The 20,140-nt window shown below is 35.2% G+C and overlaps 1 protein-coding gene across 1 annotated transcript in view; it reads right to left on the bottom strand.

The window, feature by feature from the left end:
* The window catches only part of PLCB1 (phospholipase C beta 1), a 4,354,095-nt gene that overhangs the window by 4,272,674 nt on the left and 61,281 nt on the right, over window positions 1–20,140 (bottom strand). The window contains exon 2 of the mRNA XM_044056572.1: window positions 233–310. Coding sequence (XP_043912507.1) covers window positions 233–310 — 78 coding nt within the window. The remainder of the gene's footprint in view (window positions 1–232; window positions 311–20,140) is intronic.

Below are 20,140 nucleotides of genomic sequence, written 5' to 3'. Positions count from 1 at the left end.
TGCATTATGTGACATACTGTGGTATTTATTAATTCTTTTAGCAAACATATTAAACAGATTCAACAATTCCAGATAAATAAAACAAAGAAAATTATACATTTGTAATAATTTTGACTATACCGTTCCTTTGCAATTCCAAATGTACTTAACTAAGTACTGTAGGAACATTTTCCATGAACTGCTAACTTGGACAGCTATATGACATATAGAAGCAAAAGATCATCTCACATACCTTGCTCTGCTCTGTCCAGAAAAGGAAGAATCCTTGAGGATCCAGAGTTAAATAAACAGATGAAATAGTATTAGAGTCCTAGAAAAAAAGGAAAAAGAAAAAAAAAAAACAACTTAAAACCACTTAAGCTTTTCATTGTGTTTTCAATCTTGCATTCTTTATGCAATATCAGCACGGATATATTGTCTGTATAACTAAGCCTAATAGCACTTCTATTTATATTATTTTAACTTTTCTTTATCATTAAAGTCGCTATGCTTTATCTACTAAAATTCTAAAGTTTGAAATCTTTTCAAACATAGAAACGAGAGTAAAATCTTAATCTTTCTGTACAACTATCACCTAGAGAAAATTACATACTTAAAATAGCAAATAACTTCATTTACAGAATACCAAAATTAAAATAAACTGCATAATCTCTGGCTGACTGAAAAATACAGATAGCAAAGGTTCTGCTCTGTTTTGGTGACAACAGGTGTGGTAAAAGACATGTGACACTGTGAATTTCAGTCAGAAATTGTATATGCAAACCTTAACTCTGAGTAGTCAACATGCATTACGTCATAATTATTTATAGTGAGCCTACTACACGTGTTCACATGTTAGTAGCTTGTAATACACTTGCTCGCTGACACTTGCTTGAAAAAGTAAGCATTCTGACTCCCACTGGTCCTGTCTTCCATTTCTATGTAGTCATTCCAATGCCAAGCCATATAAAGCTGTATAACCCTACTGCAGCCTTAATGCTAATTCCAAAAACTCCGACCCATTTCCCAACCAGTGTCCTATCTCCCTTGCCCTAAAACTCCACTCTACCTCCCTAACCTTAAAGTCCCTGACTGATCCTTAAACATAAAATTCCAACCCAGTCTCTAAAATCTAAATATGATCATTCCATAACAGTAAAACTCCATTGCTGCTCCCTAATACTAAAAGTCCATTTATGCGCCCTAATCCTAAATTCTCCCTCTTATCCCTTCCCCATGGCTGCTTGCTCAAACTCATATTTGAGTGTGAGAGGCAGCTGGTACAAGCTTAACTCCCTGTCTTCCAGATTTACGAGCACTTGGAATTCAGGCTCCTGCAGCAGACCCATTTATTCTCCCTGCATATCAGTCTAAATTATGAACTACAAAACAAAAGGTTTATAAATGAGGTACTGGTAAACATAGCAACACATTTCCAGATATGTCTTCCTTGCTAGTCCCTCCTCCTTTCAATGATCTAAGCTACCCTTACAATTTAAAAATATTGTTACATATCACATACTCCTTTCTTTGCTAAAGGTCCCTTGCTGTGGAACCTGCATGTCTTTTGTTTTGGTAAGTGTTTCAGCCTCTTCCCATATTTGAAAGACTTTTCCTAGGAGAACCGGTACTCCTTTATAGTGCTAGTGGCTGTACATTTGTGTGTATGTGTGTGTGTGTGTGTGTGTGTGTGTGTGTGTGTGTGTGTGTGTGTGTGTGTGTGTGTGTGTGTGTGTGTGTGTGTGTGTGTGTGAGTGTGCATGTTCGTGTGTGTGTTTGTGAGTGTGTGCACACATGTAACTTGCAATGCACTAACATCCTCTCAAAGATTTGTTCTCTGACTTATGCTCAAAGTGGTCAAATTGGTACTGGTTCCCAGCAACTCTAAACAGCATTTAGTGAATGTAGCAGAATTAAATTAATTTAATTGTGATTGTTTTCGATATTGTATAGACATGCCATCACATGGCTGGAAGAAACTAATACATTCCCCAAGGAAGTTGCAAAACAAATGTACTTATTGAAGACAGTTGGCTCTGAAAGACTTCCACACTTAATAAGTAGTTTCTCCAGGAGTAGAGTGCATAAAGAGTGAATTCTGCAAAAGGTTCAAGGCCCCAACAGGTCCACGAGATTAAATCCAATAGAAACCTATTTTCTTAAGAAAAAGACAAAACAAAAGGTGTAGCAAACAGGCTTCAGTATACATCTGAGTCTCAAGTACAGGTAGGAGTCCCACCAAAATCTAATGCATTAGAGTTTTAAATTACCAGTACAGCAATTAGCAGCACATTTAGGTACAGACTGGGACCTGAGGCTGGTGGGTATCGATCAATTACCGGACAGTGAAGCAACGAGGAAGCTCACAAAGGAAAATAAGGCTACAAAAAATCTGAGAGGCTTATGAATAAATGTAATTATAATATCATACATGCATTTCATTTAGGTTCACTTTCTGGACATGGTCTTGTGATGTCATAACTAGATAAAATCCTATATATACCCTGAAGAAGTCAATGCAGCCATCTTGGATTCTTTAGCAAATTCAGAGACCAAGAATGAGAATAAAGACCAGCAATTTTCAACCTCCTAGTGGGGGCAGAATGAGATTTTCATACTTATAAAGAACATTTTATTCTAGAACTCTCCAAAAAATATCATAAGGCAAATCATCAGGACAGAATGTACACAGAGGTCAAAAAGAACCGATTAACACAAAACAGAAATGAAAATTTTTTGTAACATCCAGATCCACCATCACACGTCTATTATGCTTCCGGTCAAGAATGTTCACTTTCTCCAGAAATTGGAGGTCACTGCATACAGATGAATGTATGACACCCTACAGAATTTGCATACGTCCAAGTCATATAAAGCATTCCAGAAATACCACATAGCTGCCTTTCTCTGACAGAAAAGCAGGTTCAGTAATTACTACATGCAATGCAGCAGGGTCAATTGCTCTGCCACAGCAAGAAATGATTGGTATGTGTGTATATATATATATATATATTTTTTTTTTTTTTTTTTTTAGTCCAAACATAACCAAGTGGTACTCTGACCAATAAGGTGCACAGAATAGAAAGTATCCAACAAACATGAACTTCCGGCACTCATACATGAAAAAAATATATAAGGCAGAAATTGCACCACATTCCACCATTAATACACTTTATTCTTGTCAGAATGTAATAATATATCCAAAAAGTCACCAGGCTGAAATTAAATAAACAAAGCCTCAACTTCTCGCAAACCCATTTCACCAATTAAGCATCATCAGTGCTCCATGCAATACAGGAAGTTGCGCAGCCATACTTTTTAAAAAGTCAAAATGTAAAGTGACAGTGATCCCTTTCAAACAATTTTATATAAATTCACTTCAGTAATCCCAGTATGTGCCTCCACTATATAGAAAGAGCACAATTTCAGAACAACAACCTGATAAGTTAAAGGGGGAAAGGCTATCACAGTTACAAAAACATAAGGTTTTGGATTCTAAAGAAAGGATGTGATTAGTGAATTTGGGAGCATTATATAAGTCAGGGTTGAATGAAAATTGTTAAAAATTGTTGCTAAGAAATTGTTTTTATATACGAAAATAGTAATTTAAAGTGTATTATCAGTGGAATGTGGTGCAATTTCTGCCTTATATAGGTTTGTTTCATTTATGAGTGCTGGAAGTTCTTATTTGTTTTATATATATATATATATATATATATATATATATATATATATATATATATATACATATATATATATATATATATATATATATATATATGTGTGTGTGTGTGTGTCTGTGTGTCTTTCTAACCATCCCTCCTATACAAAAAAAAGATTTTTTTTAGGATTCTTTCAGTACTGTTCTACATTTGACAGCACTAAACAAGTGCGTAAAGTTACAGAATGTCAAAATTATTTCAAATCCTTCTTGAATTAACATAATTTCCAAGAAGCATTATTTTTTTAAATTTCTCTGAATGTCAGTTTACTGGAGTTCATGGGAAAATACATAATGGAAGTTTATTTTACCAAAAAGGACAAAAATTAACTAGCGCATTATGAACAGAGGTTATCCTAGAGAAATGGTGCAGGATGCATTGATACCTGTAGCAGATAGAAGGAGTATAAGAAGAGATATTAGTCTGAGAGCTATAAATAGTACAGATATTAATAAGCAACAACAAAATCCAGCTGTTAACAAAATATCCAGCTATTACACAAAGAGCGAAAATTGTTAAAAAAGTAGTAGCTTATGTAACCAGTGGCAAACAATTATTTCCATTTGTCGGTAGTGAGCCATCTACAGTGTTTAGATGGAATGATAATTTATTTTTATTATAAATGTGGAATTTTCAAATTTCTTTCAAGAAATTACAATATATTCATACATATGAGAAGTTTAGTGTTTGCACATATATTATATAAAATAATGTTTTCAGACATTCAATGTCTTGGTATAATTTAATGTTTTTCCAGTTTCATAACTGTAGCATTGACAGCATTCAGCTTTTTACCCTGTATCTGTTTGCAAGTAGAGAAGACAATTTGGAACTTTAGAGAAATAAAATCAATTACTCAGATTATGCCATCAGAAGGAAAATAACAGATACAACTATAGACAAACATTTAGCTACTCACTGCAGTGAAAACAGTTTAGATTTTTAAGTATTTATAATGGTCAATATAAGCAAGAATAGGGCACAATTTTATCAATATGATGTTGCCTGAAAAAGACAGGCAGCAAAATAGATTACATACATATAATTTTCATGGCATAAATGAAATGTTTTCATCACTGCCTGTTTTGTAAAGTAGGACTGATGCATAGAATGGGTCAATTTAATAACTCGATTCATTAAATAAAACCATGTGACTTTTTCAAACTTGCAGAAAATTTTCCATTTTTAATTGATTATTTTTCCAAACAGAACACTTTGTGAGCAACTTAAAGTTATACAACACTTCCTTATCACACACAGACACACACACACACACACACACACATGTGTGTATATATATATATATATATATATATATATATATATATATATATATATACATATATATAAAATTTACCTTCCGTTGGTCGAATAACATACATGCTGACATCCCGAAGGTAAACCACTCTATTTTAAAGAAAAAAACTTTTAACTACCTAGTATGCATGTGCCTAGGAAGAACCTCAGTGCATGAAACATATACATAAACTCCCAGATTACACATTCTCTACGGGAAAGGGAATATTTCTTCCAGGTATTGTCAATCTTGCACACTTGCCAACTATCTGCTAATCAACCTAATGTGGTAGATTAAACAGATGTCAACCAATCTCCCTGTCTACTAAACCAATGTAACACACACACACATACTCACACACACATACACACATATATATATATATATATATATATATATGTGTGTGTGTGTGTGTGTAGAAAATAAAATAAAAAATAACTGAAGGCCAGTCCTGAAATCAAAGACAGGCAGCAATGCTGCTGAGGCAAGGCATTAGTTGCAATATGCTACTAGTGGCTAGAATATAAATCAGAGTTACTACTATAATTATTAGCATCTGTTAGAGTTTATAACATACTATTGTGCTATACTTTCCACTCCCCAAATGTTTCCAGTCATATAAACAAGTGCCTGAGCTCCTCAGCATGGTGCTCATGATTACAGAAGCAATTTAGAAGGACAAATGTCTGACAATATTGTTTTGTTCCATACAGATTCTACAAAATCTACACTACAGCTGTCAATAGGCTCTGTCCTTTCAAGGGTGCTCCTATCTTATAAAGGTATTACACAAATGGCATACACCTTTCTGACAGTGCTTCTTTGATTATGTGCTCAGGTCTGCTCAGACCTGCTCAAGTCATTCTATTCTATTCCATACTCATATCAACATATCATGTAGTCGTAAAAATGTGAAGTTTCAGATTTTGTGAATTGATATGGCAACATGGTCTTCTTTGAGGCAGCTATTTTACACCCACATGCTTCAGAAACACAGTCCTAAATACATGCATGCAGTCAGTGAACACATGCATATAAACCTATAATGTATGTACCATAAATGCTTACAGCTATATATCCTCACTAACATAAAACTTTTATATTGCCAATCTCACCTGTCTCTTGGGGGCTATACTTCCAACATAATTAGTGTAACTCTAAGACTGGCATGCCAAATGGAGAAAAGACACAGTATTTATCAGAGCTGGTCAATGTGATCTGCAGTTTTGCAGTTTGCCTTTAAGTACCCATTATGTCATGTCCTAATTTCTAAAAATCCAGACATTGGCACTAACAAACTGTAAATATTCCAAAAATAACCCACTTTGCCATCTATTTATGACATATTTAAATTATAAACAATTCTTATAAGTTATCTACATTAATTCTAGCAAACAGTGCATATTCAATCTGATATAAACTACAAAAAATCCATAACAGATGATTCATTACATTTGGACAAGAAAATATATACTATATTAAAAAAAATCTAGATAAAGGTAAATGCAAATACATTCTCTAGGGAACCTCAACTGTAGAAAATAAGAATGCTTTCAGTACAGTTAGTTTTAGGAATCCCTTTTTCAGAATTATTAAAATTCAGCATTACTCCTTTTTAACTGACTGCCTTGCTAACATGCATTCTAATTCTAGATTGTGGATGTAGCTTTTTGGCAAACACTCCTTTACTTTTAATTGTGTTAGAGAAACTAAAAGATGTTAAACAATTATTGTGAGTGACTGCATTTGTTCTGTAGACTGAAACTTTACCAAAATGCCTTACGCAATCAAGAATTCAAGGTACCACATTCACTAGCAGACGTTATGTTCCACCTCTTTTTGTGCTTTATGCAAGACTGAGGAAACCATTTTCAAGTCAACTGACATTTTAAATATATGTTTCTTATGGTAATGAAGCAAAACAAATATGTGTAAAGTTATTCAATCAAACACAGGCTAGACTGTTCATTAAATACGGAATCATTTCCTAATAAAAGGAAACATGAAAATGCAGCAAGTCAAAGACTACAGCAAATATAAGTTTTGTGAAATAAGTTAGCTTTAAGTAGACACAACTAGAAGGCAAAACTAGTTGAAATGAGTTCAAAATGTTTAATATATTTTGAAAGGTTAGAACCAAAATCACTGAAAATGAGAACCAAAAGACTTCACTGGTAACCATTCAAGGTCCACAATGACTGTGTAGGAAGAATAACATTTTTTATTAATTAAAACAAACAATAAAAAAAAAGATTATTGCATGTTTCCACCAATTGTATTTCTGGGCTTCAACAGAATCTGAAATTTCACCATCAACCCCCCATATTTAAAGAAAATGTTAGAATACCTTGCTCACAAAAAAGGAATTTTTAAAGCAGTATTCACTTAAATTAATATGTTACTAAATACTATTAAAACTTTTTACAAAATGTCCTGAAATAAGTTAATACCCTAATGCTAAAATTTAAATATTTAAGTTGTTATTGAAAATATATTAAAAACTGTATCAAAAACAACTTTTACACTAATTAATAAAAAAATGCAGTACATAACATTCACATGGAGCACATGTTAAACTTGTATATAGAACAAAACTGTTTACCCCATATACGTATACCTGAATACTTTTGCATAGTTATTACGGGGGTTCACATATTTTTTTTTTTTTATTAAAAACCTCCTGAATTCCATATTTTACTAATTTTATCAAAAACACAACACTGTGATATAAATATCTATATTTTATCAGTTATTAATTCTAATATGCTCACAATCAAAACATATTTATTTAATCCAGGTTTTTTGGTGGCATTTAATCTCAGTTGACAACCAGTTAATTTTGCTCCAATTATGCTTGCCAGTTGGCATCTGTTATCTTTATATATCTTGTCTGTCACAAAAATAAGAACTTCTTAAATTAACACAAACATTGAAACAAAAAACACCTCCAAGGGATAAATGCTCCATAGCTAAGGATGAATCCAATAAGTCCACAAGTACAGTATAAGCATTAGAGCAAACCAAGGCTGAAAAATAAATCCCACATGCAGTACTGGAATAAAATCGAATGTTTATTCACAAAACAGGCGCAGTCAGGTAGGCGCTTTCACCCCAGAGGGCTTCTTCAGACCATTTATAGATGGAAATAATCAAGGCTGAATTTATACTTCCTGAATAGTAATCGACTAGTTAATAGCACAGGATTTAAAGTGGTACTACCAAAAGCCACAGCAGTGCAACATCAACTAAAATATATGAAAGACAAAAACAATGAGATAAAAGATAAAAAAAAATAATAATTAAAAAATAAAACAATCATGTAAAATCTAATATACATGTAAAACCATTTCATTAGTAGTCATTTACTTCACTTTTAAACCTCTAGACTTAAGTATTGGTCTTAGGGGGACCTTGTCATTTAACCCGGGCCCCTGATCTGCCCTGAGTCTAATAATCCCCTGGTCTCTCGTCCTTCCTTGTAACGCCTGATATCCCCAGCTTGTGGATTAGGAAATATCCCCTCAATAGCCATAAACGTGAAAGTATGATGCACATCAGTGGTCATTACATGCTTCGCAAGGGCATTACTGTTGGGCTTAATTCTAATATGGTACAGGGGCTCCCTAGTCCTATCCTTAAACTTCCTGTCTGTTTTATCAACATAGTATGTACACAGGCTTCACATTAAGCCAGGTATACTATGTGCTCCGTTCGACAGTTGGCAACTGCATGAAATCTATACTGATAGTTGGTGACAGGCTGCAAAAAGGAGCCACTATTATCGATATAACCACAATAGTTGCATTTATTACATGGAATGGTGCAACAATGATGTTCTTCAGTGGACAAATTAGCAAAACTTCTAGGATAGCATAACATCCTTTATAAATTACATTTATTCCTATAGACAAAATGGGGGATATCCCCAACAATCTGTCAGATGGGTGGATCTACAGTAAGAACACCCCAATTTTTACCAATAATGTCCTTAATCAAATCAACATCACGTGTATAAAATAAGGGAACTCTGATTTCACTACTAGCATTTTTTCTGTCTGGCATACAATACACCAGGGGTTGAATCTGAGAAATAAGGACATGCCACATCTCGCCTCAACAAATTTAGCCCATCAAACCCTCGCTGTATCTCATCTGGTTTACAGACCCTGGCTAATAGCCTTCCTTCTAAATCAAATAGTTCAGAATGAAAGCCATCTTCTAATGCATTTAGTCTAGATGCACGCATTGCTTATCCCTTTATAATATTTTTAAACACATGTCCCGGATGCACACTATATCTATGCAGGAGTGTGTTCCTGTAGCAAGACTTCTTGAATACCCCAGTATTAACCATACCATTAGTCAATCTCTCTATATACATATCCAAGTATGCTATATAGGTCTCAGAGGATGTGATACTAAATTTCAAATAGTTGGTCAAGCAATTTATTCCATCAATGTAAATAACTGCTGAGGGCTCCCTGTCCAAATCAAAAATAAATTGTCTATGAAACATTTATAAAATGGGACAAAAGAAATGAAGTCCTACAGTTTAAACAAAAGATCTTCCTCTCATTTGGCCATGAACCGATTGACCTAGCTATTGGCACACTACATGCCCATAGCTATGCCATCTTTCTGTAAATAAATGTGTTCCTCAAAGTGAAAGATGTTGTTCTATAAAACCACTTCTAATAGGGAGCAAAGTAAATCAATGAAGGACTCAGTGTAATCACTATGTTCAGTTAAGTATCGATGAATGCATTCAACCCCATCCCTATTCGGAATGATCATGAACAGCGATTGCACATCAACAGTAACAAATATGTACTTGGTATCAACAGATAAATACTTCGTAAAGTCATATGAATCTAACAAAAACTACTTAGTGTCCTTCAATATATGCAAGTTCCTGTCAACCACCAGTCTCAAGAACTTCTCAATATGCAGGGATAGAGGCTCGGTACACCAACCTCGACCAGCCACTATAGGTCTCATCAGGGGGGGTGGACCCCATCTTTATGCACCTTCGGTAGTCCTTGAATAGATGGTATAAGGGGATTATCAACACAGAAATAAACAGTATTTGTCCTCAGTAATCAAATTACTCTTATAGATGGTATAAGGGGATTATCAACACAGAAATAAACAGTATTTGTCCTCAGTAATCAAATTACTCTTAAACAAATCCTCTAACATAGAATTAATCCTTTGTACATATACTTTCACCTGTGCTGTATCTATAATGGAATAAATCCTCCCATCACTTAACATAGACTTCATAGTAACATAATAGTATGCTCTATCCATAATTACAGTGGGTCCACCCTTAACCGCAGGACTAATCACAATACTACAGTCATTACAAAGTTTTGTTAAAGCAACTCTTTGCCCCATATTAAGATTATATCTTCTAGTTCTTACATTAGCTGATCTAGACTTAAATTCATAATCAAGTCTATGTACATTATCCTCAACCATCTTAATAAATGCATCTACTAAAGGATGGGAATTAGGAATATACAAGCTAGGTTTTTTAAAACAGTAAGTATCAGCAGCAAAAGACATATCACAAAATTCTAATTTTAACAAGACATGCCTGGTAAAGACCCTAATGTCCAATATAGTGTCCGTTATATCACTCAAACAAGATGGAATAAAAGTTAGCCCATTCTCAAGGACCTCAGTCTCTTCTTTTGTTAACACACATCAAGAAAAGTCCCCATACTAGTGTGTCCCTGCTCTCTCCCACATTTTCTTGAGAGTGTGGCCTGTCTGATACTCCACCATTTTCCACTTCTGTTGGTCCCTGCTCATGGAGCGATTCCTACCCCCTCTGTGGTCTCCACTGACGGGAAAAGGGAGCATGGACATAGTATTATTACCGGAGGAACTAGTGCTTACATTGGCAGTAATGGATGGAGCAGTCTTACTCCTCACAACAGCTCCTATATTAGAGTTAGACAAAGCAGTACCAAAACCCACCCTGCTGGGGGTTTGTGTGTGTGTGTGTCTGTGTGTGTGTGTGTGTGTGTGTGTGTGTGTGTGTGTGTGTGTGTGTGCGTGTGTGTGTGTGTGTGTGTGTGTGTGTGTGTGTGTGTGTGTGTGTGTGTGTGTGTGTGCGTGTGTGTGTGTGTGTGTGTGTGTGTGTGTGTGTGTGTGTGTGTGTGTGTGTGTGTGTGTGCACGCGCGCGTGTGCGTGTGTTTATGAGAGTCACTGTAGCAATCGATAGTTATCAAGCTATTTCGAGCTGGACTGTTTTCTGATACAGTTGATAGTATAAAATATTACACTTTCTGAAGAGCACAGAGACTGAATGCATAACTTAAAATAACAGATTATATGTTAGAATGGTATTGTACATGCACACACATACACACACAAGTGGTAGCTTAATGTCAATAAACCAAATTTAACAAACAGATTTTGTAAGGCTATTATCAATTGTGTAGTAGAATTAGATTCCAGGAGAAAGGAGGGATATGTGATCAGGGCAGTAAGGGTCACATTGCATCCACTGTTTTGGGTAACAGACAGAATGGACAAAGAGACATTGCATGCATTTGCCATGATGATGTAAACCTTGGGGGTGACTAAATGAAGAAGGTCACACTATAACTCAATATGAACATACAAGATTTGAATAAAGAACAATTATAATTCAACAGCAGCAAAATCTCTAGGTAAAAAAGGCAAACTCATTACCAGCATAAATTTAATTAAACACATTGTTTGTGTAGCCACATTACTTTATGCCATCCACAGCAGCCAGGTGAGTTATGCACAATATGGGATTCTTTGTATGTAAGAATTGTCACAAAATACATGTAAAAATAGAAAATATACTCCTTCCTTTCTCTTTTGCCCTGTCCTCTCTATAAATCAGACACAACTTGAACACATCTATTAGTATCTATGTAGCTGTTTTTTTTTTTCTATTAAAAGATGAAAAGAGTGACATGGCTTGGAACTCTACTTTTCTATCTTTTTATCCAAGTGCTATTTTTCCAGATTTCAAACCGTACCGACACGTATACACACACATACATACACACACACACACACACACACACACACACACACACACACACACACACACACACACACATGCATAACACAATCAACTATCAAAAACAATTCTGATAACATACCTCTGAACCTTTTAGCACAAAACTTCTTGACAAACCAAAAATAATTGGATGACAAAGTTCAAAAATTATGGACAAATTCCAAATATTGCACTTATAAACTTAGAAATTAGAGAAAATAACAGGTCTTGCATTAACATCTATTTTCTAAAATGATTAGACCTGAAACTCAAATGTGAGACATTATTTAGTGACTTCAGTCCTCTTATGATTTCCTAGAAATCCATAACTTTTATGAAGAACCAGCCAAAAATATTACAAATAAAAACTAAAAAGGAATAAATAAAAATAATTTTTTAAACGACTGTTTTTTTATTGAGTCGCTCTAAAAAGTAAAAAAATAAGGAAGAAAATTGAAAACTTTGTGAAAGAAACATACAAGCTGATTTCAGAAAAGCATTCAAAGTTGGTTTTGTTTATTCCTGCTACTTCTTGTAGTACCTCATTATCACAATCAGCAAAACCAACCTCGAATGCTTTTTTTAAATCAGTTTGTCTGTGTTTCTTTTACAAAGTTTTTACTCTTCTTCCTTATTTTTTACTTTTTGGAGCAATTTAATCAAAAACATTCTTTTAAAAAATATATTGTTTTTATTTATATTTTTCTTTATTTTGTTTTGTTTAACTTAAAAGTTAATGAACATCGGTAACCGGGAGACATTCTCCTTCAAACTGACCCTCTGAATTTTACAGTTCAAGCAACTAGCCAAGAACTGCCATATAAACAGGCATTTTAGTCATTTATCCTACTTCCTTAAGTAGTTATTGCAAAAAACTGAAGCATCCTGCTGCATGAAATACTGAATGGCATGCAGTTATAGGTAGTTATTGCAAAAAACTGAAGCATCCTGTTGGATGAAATGCTGAATGGCATGCTGATTATGAAGAATTTGTTTGTTGCTTATTATAGCATTCTTGAATCATAATGGCTCTACTACAAAATTTTGAACACCAAATCCCATTGATTAGAAATACCAAAATCTAATGTCCAAAATACAAAACACTGAAAAAGCTTAAACTACAAGTGTCTGTCCCTCAATATGAGCCCCTGAAAATGTATGTTTACCAACCCCATAGTCATACCAACTCAAAGAAGAAAGAAATCTCACCAAAAAAGGGCATCACTGAGCTACCAACATAGAAATCTCACCAACACACTGATTTTGAATGGAAAACAACAATTTTGCCTCAGACAATTTATGCTCAAGGAATCACACTACATCCACCTGTAGCACACTCAACCATAACACTTGCATTCCACCATGATGCTACTGCATGCAACTTTCAGGAGTGAAAAAATAATGGGCAGATACTATTAAAGAAGTTAAAGGTTTTATGTATGGTCATTAGAATATTGAGATATTTTCTTGCAACATTCCACAAAGATTTGAGCAAATATGATAAAGTGATCACTTCCACCTATAAAAATATCTATGAAAAATGCCACAAAACCTTCTTAAGCAAGAAGAATTAAAGCATTTGTGGAGACCACGGCATCTCTGATATAAAAATAATTCACCCATTAGGATTCAAAGTCAGTTTCATTCTACAGAACAAACACAAATATGACCCAGACAATACAAGAAATGTAAATATACTGTGTGGCCAGTCAATACTTTTCTAAACATTACTATGAAATAAAGAAACATCAAGGGTTAGAATCTTTTGAAAATGCAACAATCAGTTTTTTTAAGAAACTACTAAATGCAAAGTATATTCAAAATAAATGAATCTTTATTATAAATTATATAAGAATAAAACTACTTCTATATTCATAAAGTAGTTTAAGCTAAAGGGTCTTTTCTAAAAGGTTGGAGATATATTTGGGAAGAAAGCATAATGGAACAATTGGCTGGGTACTAAAGTTAAAAATGTAAATATTAATATATATAAATATAGATTAGATATAGATAAATAGATATAGATATAAATATATACACACACACACACACACATATATATATATATATATATATATATATATATATATACACATAAAAATATAAATACTATAATAAACCATGGTATAAAAGAAGAAAGTCTAATATATAAATAAACTTCTTAGTCTCACTGAGCAAACACTAGTAAAACTATAAACACTGAAATAAAAACGCAGACACCAAACAGTAAGTTAAGCTTTCCCTCTTATTAGATAGAAGAGCTTCTTCAGAATAACTTTGGAATCAGTAATACACACAATATATGGATCAAATGTCATATGCTTATACATTGACCAATAGAACAACTACAAATATTAACCCAAAATCACACAAAAACACAAAACAAAAACTCCAATGCGCAGTCCAGTATCAATAAAGGCTTTCCTCCATAGTAGAAATGTAATTCCTTCAATAATCCACTGCAGTTCAGCAAAAATTACAAATTTTAATGAAAAAACAATAAAAGACAGTACAAAGCAACCAGATTGAGTGCTTTCATCTCCTCCACGGAGACTTCATCAGAAGAACTACAAATATGTTTGTACAGTAACCAATAAAATGTAGTCAAAAATTCAAACTGTACCAATACATTCTAAATTTATAGTAATAATATGAATACATGAATATGTTAGTAGTCAAAAATGTAAACAAGTTAGTGCAGAGTGTAATCAGAGAATGGCAATGTAAACTGCACTGTTCTAAAAGACTAATATGCATATGAGTTCCTAAATACGTAATAACTACTAAGAGAACATAATTAAACTAGTACAGTATATATAAAAAGTTATGTGTATCACACGCATGTCGACCATCTATTTTGTTGACCAAAGTATCACATATATGGATGTAACAAGTAAGATTGAATGCTAAGAAGAGAGAGAGAGTAGTGTTTTTTCTTAGTTTTTCTGCCTGCCAGCAGCTCTGCATTCAAGATCTCAGAACAGTGGGATCTGGGAATTAGCCCTTTCTCCACTGTTGTGTGATCTTGGAGTTTGCAGAGGTTATGGTGTTGTAGGAGGCTACTCCCCAATAAAATATTAAATCTAAAAATATTATTTTTATGCAGTTTTAAGCTTTCACTGTCTCTTTAGATAGGTGTACTGGTGAAAGTTAATCATCGGGACTTCAGCAAAAAGTGAAGAGACTACAAATTACAGAAGATCGTCAGTAACTTATACAATAAAATGTAATGGAAGAAAGCTAGAAAATTTGTGGTGCACAAACAGATGTTATATCAAAATCAGGAGATACGTTTGAACATTTAAAGTAAAATGTCCTCCCGAATCCCCCTCATCCTTTTTTCTTACCTCATCATGAACTTGCCAGTTCTTCGGGTTATCTTCAGCTCACCTGCCCTTTATGAGATAGTTTTCTGCCTTTTGTTGCAACAGGATGTTTATCTTACCTATCATAATTTTGTCGTCTACATTTATTGAGGCCATAATTTTTTGTCTAACATGGTGGTCGCTTATGTTTTCAGTCTCCTTTCTTTGGTATCATCATTACTTTTGTACTTCTCATATACTCTCATTACTTTTGTACTTCTCATATACTCTAATATCACACCTGTTTGCCTTATTCTGTTCTACTCTTCTGTCAGTATTTGTAACATCTGTCCTCCTTCCACCATTAGTAGAATATGATCGGTACCTTGCTGGCTCCCCTCCTTTCTTCCTCTTAATTCTGTTCACTGCTTTTTAGCCACTTCTTATATAATTCTACCCATTCTGAGTCTCTGTTCCTTCATTATCTGATATCTTGATTTCCTGATATCTTTTTCCTTATTGTTCTGTCTCTCGAGATCTTGTTTTTCGTACGTGTTTTGATAGAACGTTTTTGAATGTTTCCCTAAGCTCCCTACTTTTGTCCTTGTCTTTTCCCATCTGTTATTTGCATGTTCCCAGCTCCTTCCATCCTTGGTTACATTTTGCCATCAGATGCTTGCTTATTGCTTCTGCTCTATCAAGCCTCAACCTCTACCGCTGTTAAGAACTGGCTGTCTAGATCTGATTTTATCACCTGATTTGTCCTGGCTAGCCCTTCTTCATCACCTTCTCCAGTTTCTATTTTCTTTTGTGCTCCTACTTGGCCATTCCTTCAGTACCTCTACCTCATTTTTCTTCTTTCTCCTTTTCCTTTCCTTCCATAATCTCCCCTCTCACTGTAGCCCTGCCTCTTTCCTTCACACGTTCCCTAATTCTACCGCTTGCATTTCATTTTCTTTTACTGTTTCTTCTACTAACCTCTTCAGCTTAGACTTTCCACTTTTTCATCACTTACAGCTCGTCCACCTCTATCACACCCTTCCTGCCTCTGACTCAGGTACTAATCGCTACTGCATCACGGTTTGAGGTAAACATCTGTTCGATTTCTGTACTTTCCATCCTTCCACACTGTTTTTTCCCTACCCAAAAATCGGTATGGTTTTCTGGCTTATATTAAACAATTTCTTGCAAATCGATATTCTCTGATCTGTGTATGTTTTGCTCCATGTTAAGTCTTTGCACATTCTTTTCAACATATCTTTCTGTAAGTCTTTCTTCATGCTTATGCTATACTCTCTTTTCAAACATTTTGTCATTTGAGTGTTCAAATGTCATAACATGGCCTCCTCATCTTACCTACACCTCTAAGTCTCTTTCATCAGACACCATTTTTTGATTAGCTCACTGTAAAGTTGCCAGTCATCAGTATCGGGGGACTATATGTTGCCTATTTTCTTCTTTTCCCATTTGATCCTTCCTGCTTTTATTTCCTGTTCAAACATCTTCCCTATCTATTCCTCCTCATCTCCTCCTTAACAACATGCTCACTCTTAGCAAAAAGAGATAATGCCCCTCATTCCCCTGCTATGTTGCCACTCTCTCCCCTTCAATGTTCTCTAAGTACTTCCTGACTTCCCTAACCTTTAGATTTGTTGCCTGTATTATTACTACATCACCCCCATACCTTCCAAACCTAACATACAGTTTCTTCATTTTACTTGGGTTTGTGCACCCACCTATGTTGCATGTCACAGTCTTTATTCTCTCACCCCTTTGTTCACCTCTCATACTCCTCCTCCCATCCCCTAGCAGCTGGCCTTTCACCAGGTTGAACTTCCAAGCTCGACTAAGCATCTCTTAGCTTTACACCTGTCCCCTCCTTTCTTGGAGTGTGGACCTACCCCTAGCTCAGTAAGATGTAGGCGTTCCTGAAGACTGTGCCCACGTAATTAATCTGAGATGCAGTACCAGTCACCTTTAGCTGCCCTGCTTCTTTAATCTTGCTCTGCGCTGCCTGTACCGGCTCTCTGAAGAATTGCCAGTGATTCTTAGGTACAAAACTTGACATGAGATGTTCCTTAGTGCTGCTGTTTCCTGCAGAATGTCTTCTTTTTTAATAGCACTCATACTGTAAAATATGACTTGGAGGTTTATTTCATCTAATTCACTTTCTTCCCATTTTGTGCACCACATATATTTCTATTGATTTAATGGTGTCTATATGAAAACAATCTTTAAAAAAGCTAATTAATAGATTTACAAGTCCAATCCAATATCTATTTGGGTAGGCCCAGCACTTGCAGGTTTGATCCCCATTACCTATTCTCCAGTTATCTACTACATTTATTTGGTATGGTCTGCTAACACATCTGCAGTGTTTCACAATTCTGTTAGTGTTGCTTTCTCTTCTTCCAGTTCTCACAGCCTGCTTTAAGTGCACTCCCTTTGCTAATGTGTTGTTCCTTTGAAAGAGTTGAAGTCTCTGGCAACAAAACAGAATTCTTCAAGCAAAACTCAAAACCCTTTCATCAGTTTACGTACATGTTCTGACTCTCTTATTTTTGGCTTTTTTTGTGGGAAAGCTGTATATTTTGTTTAAAATTTCTGGAGGGGGGTAGATATTAGTTTAAATGTCTAGCTTTGTCAAGCTTGGTATTGCATCCTATAAATGCATCTATTATTAGTCTGTTAAAGAAGTCCAGGACCATAGAAGACACAGTCCCATAACTGCAATGCTACATTAAACAGTGTCACATAGAAAATGGAAAAGTTGGAGTTAGTTATATACCTACACTTCCTGATTTGATCAAAGTCCATTAATGCCAAAGCTCTTTATGATTAGATGGCTATAGGGCTTCGTTTGGGCATGTAACTGATTAATAAATGTGTAGTCTTGACATTTAAAGATGCTCTGGTGAACTTCAATCCATGTCATAGAGGGGTTAACACATAGAGTAGTTTCCTTAGTATGGGACTGCTGAAATAAATATACTGTTGGGGGAATAGTTAGGGCTCTGTTTTGGCTCCAGTAACCAATATTTGGCTAGTGATACTTAAGAATAGAGACATCAACCAGTGTTAAGTATTTCAAATTTATATAGCCTTATGAAATGTACTCCATATTTTCCAAGCAAGTGTTTGACAAATACACTATATATTTGTTGGGATAAAACTGTCTCAAATGGTCAAAGCTCTCCTGCTATTCTCTGCAGCAGTTCACAATGGTTACTCAAGCCTATTCCTCTTTGTCTGGTACCATAACTCAATTCCTCTTTTTCACACACACCCTTACCAGGTGGCACATAGGTGTCCTACGTGTTCAGGCCAATACTGAATGTGTACCTCAGCTGTTGTAGGGGTTGTCTGCACATATATGACATGTGCCCTAGGCTTTCAACATTACAGGATGAAATGGAATAAATGCAGCATTATATCCTGAGCAGGGCTGTTACTGTATTTACCTTACTGAAGTTGTTTCATGCGCCGCTTCCAATGATTAGTTTGGGGTCTGTTGTCTCTAGATCACAAATGTGCTGCATGAGATGGAAAATATGGACCACCTGGAGTATATAAATAGTGCACTATTTTGTAAAAGTGCTGCTTTCATGGAAAATTGCTACATTTGTAAGGAATGCAGTCACAGTCCTGCAGGTGATGTAGGGAGCCCAATCCTAATGGAAGGGGAAAAAGACTATAGTATTCATAAACTATTCAGTGTTATATTTCTTAGTCCTATGACATATAATGGATTTGATATTGTACATTTATATTCCTGTTTAAATCATATTGTCAGGATGATGTTTGTTTTTCCCTTACTGGGCATTTTCTACAGTAGATCTTCCACTATAACCATTTCCTAGTCCTTGCCTGTCTGGGTGGATGCTTACTTTTAATAAAAAACTTGAAAAAGGGAAACCCTGTATTCAAGACTGTTGTTTGTTTATTTGTTCATTTTATTTATTTACTTACTGATTTTTTTTCATTTGTTAACCAGGTAGACTTGTGATGATCTTAGGCACAGGTCAACTAGGCTGCTACCTAGGGCACCACTCTCACTGCTGTGGGATAGGAGCTTTTCCATTACACAGTCACTGATATCACTACACCACAGGTACCAGTATGATTCTGTCATAGTCCTTGTTGGTGTTAATGACCTGAGACATACCTCCCTGGACTATATGAAGAGATACACTGTTGAGCTCTCTGGATATGTGTCTCAGGCAGTGCCTTGCATTGTGCAGCATTCCACCTTCACCAAGGATGATGACACAGTATGAACAAAAAATGACTGACTTGAACAATAGGCTCAGTTTCTGGTGTCTTTCCAAGGGGATGAAATATCTGTCTGTATGAGAGGACAGTGTCAACAAACCACATTACTTTGCCAAGTTCTCTGCACCGGTCTTCCATCAGCTTCTGAATATTGGCAAAAACTTTATCAACCATTGTATTAGTAACCACTGTAAAGCCTCTTCAGGTAATGCCAAATTGATAAACTTACTGACAGAGCACATAAAACCCAAAGAAACCTAAAAGTGTTACTGCTAAATGCTAGGCACCTAAACAAGAAACTCCACACTCTACAAGCACATAGACATAATACCATTACCAAGACATTTGTAAAAATCCATAAACAGTGCTCTGCCATTGCAAGGCTCCAGTGACTTCCACACATTTGGACCATCAGCTGCACAGACAGGGGTGAAAAATGGGAGGAGTCTCAGTCTATATTGACAACTAGCATAATTATGTGCTGGTTAGACATGATGATATCTTGGAATGTAACCA

This window comes from Protopterus annectens, chromosome 1.part2, assembly GCF_019279795.1.
Source record: "Protopterus annectens isolate FY-2018-M chromosome 1.part2, PAN1.0, whole genome shotgun sequence".
Classification (NCBI taxonomy): domain Eukaryota; kingdom Metazoa; phylum Chordata; order Ceratodontiformes; family Protopteridae; genus Protopterus; species Protopterus annectens.
This window is presented reverse-complemented; position numbering and strand designations above follow the sequence as displayed.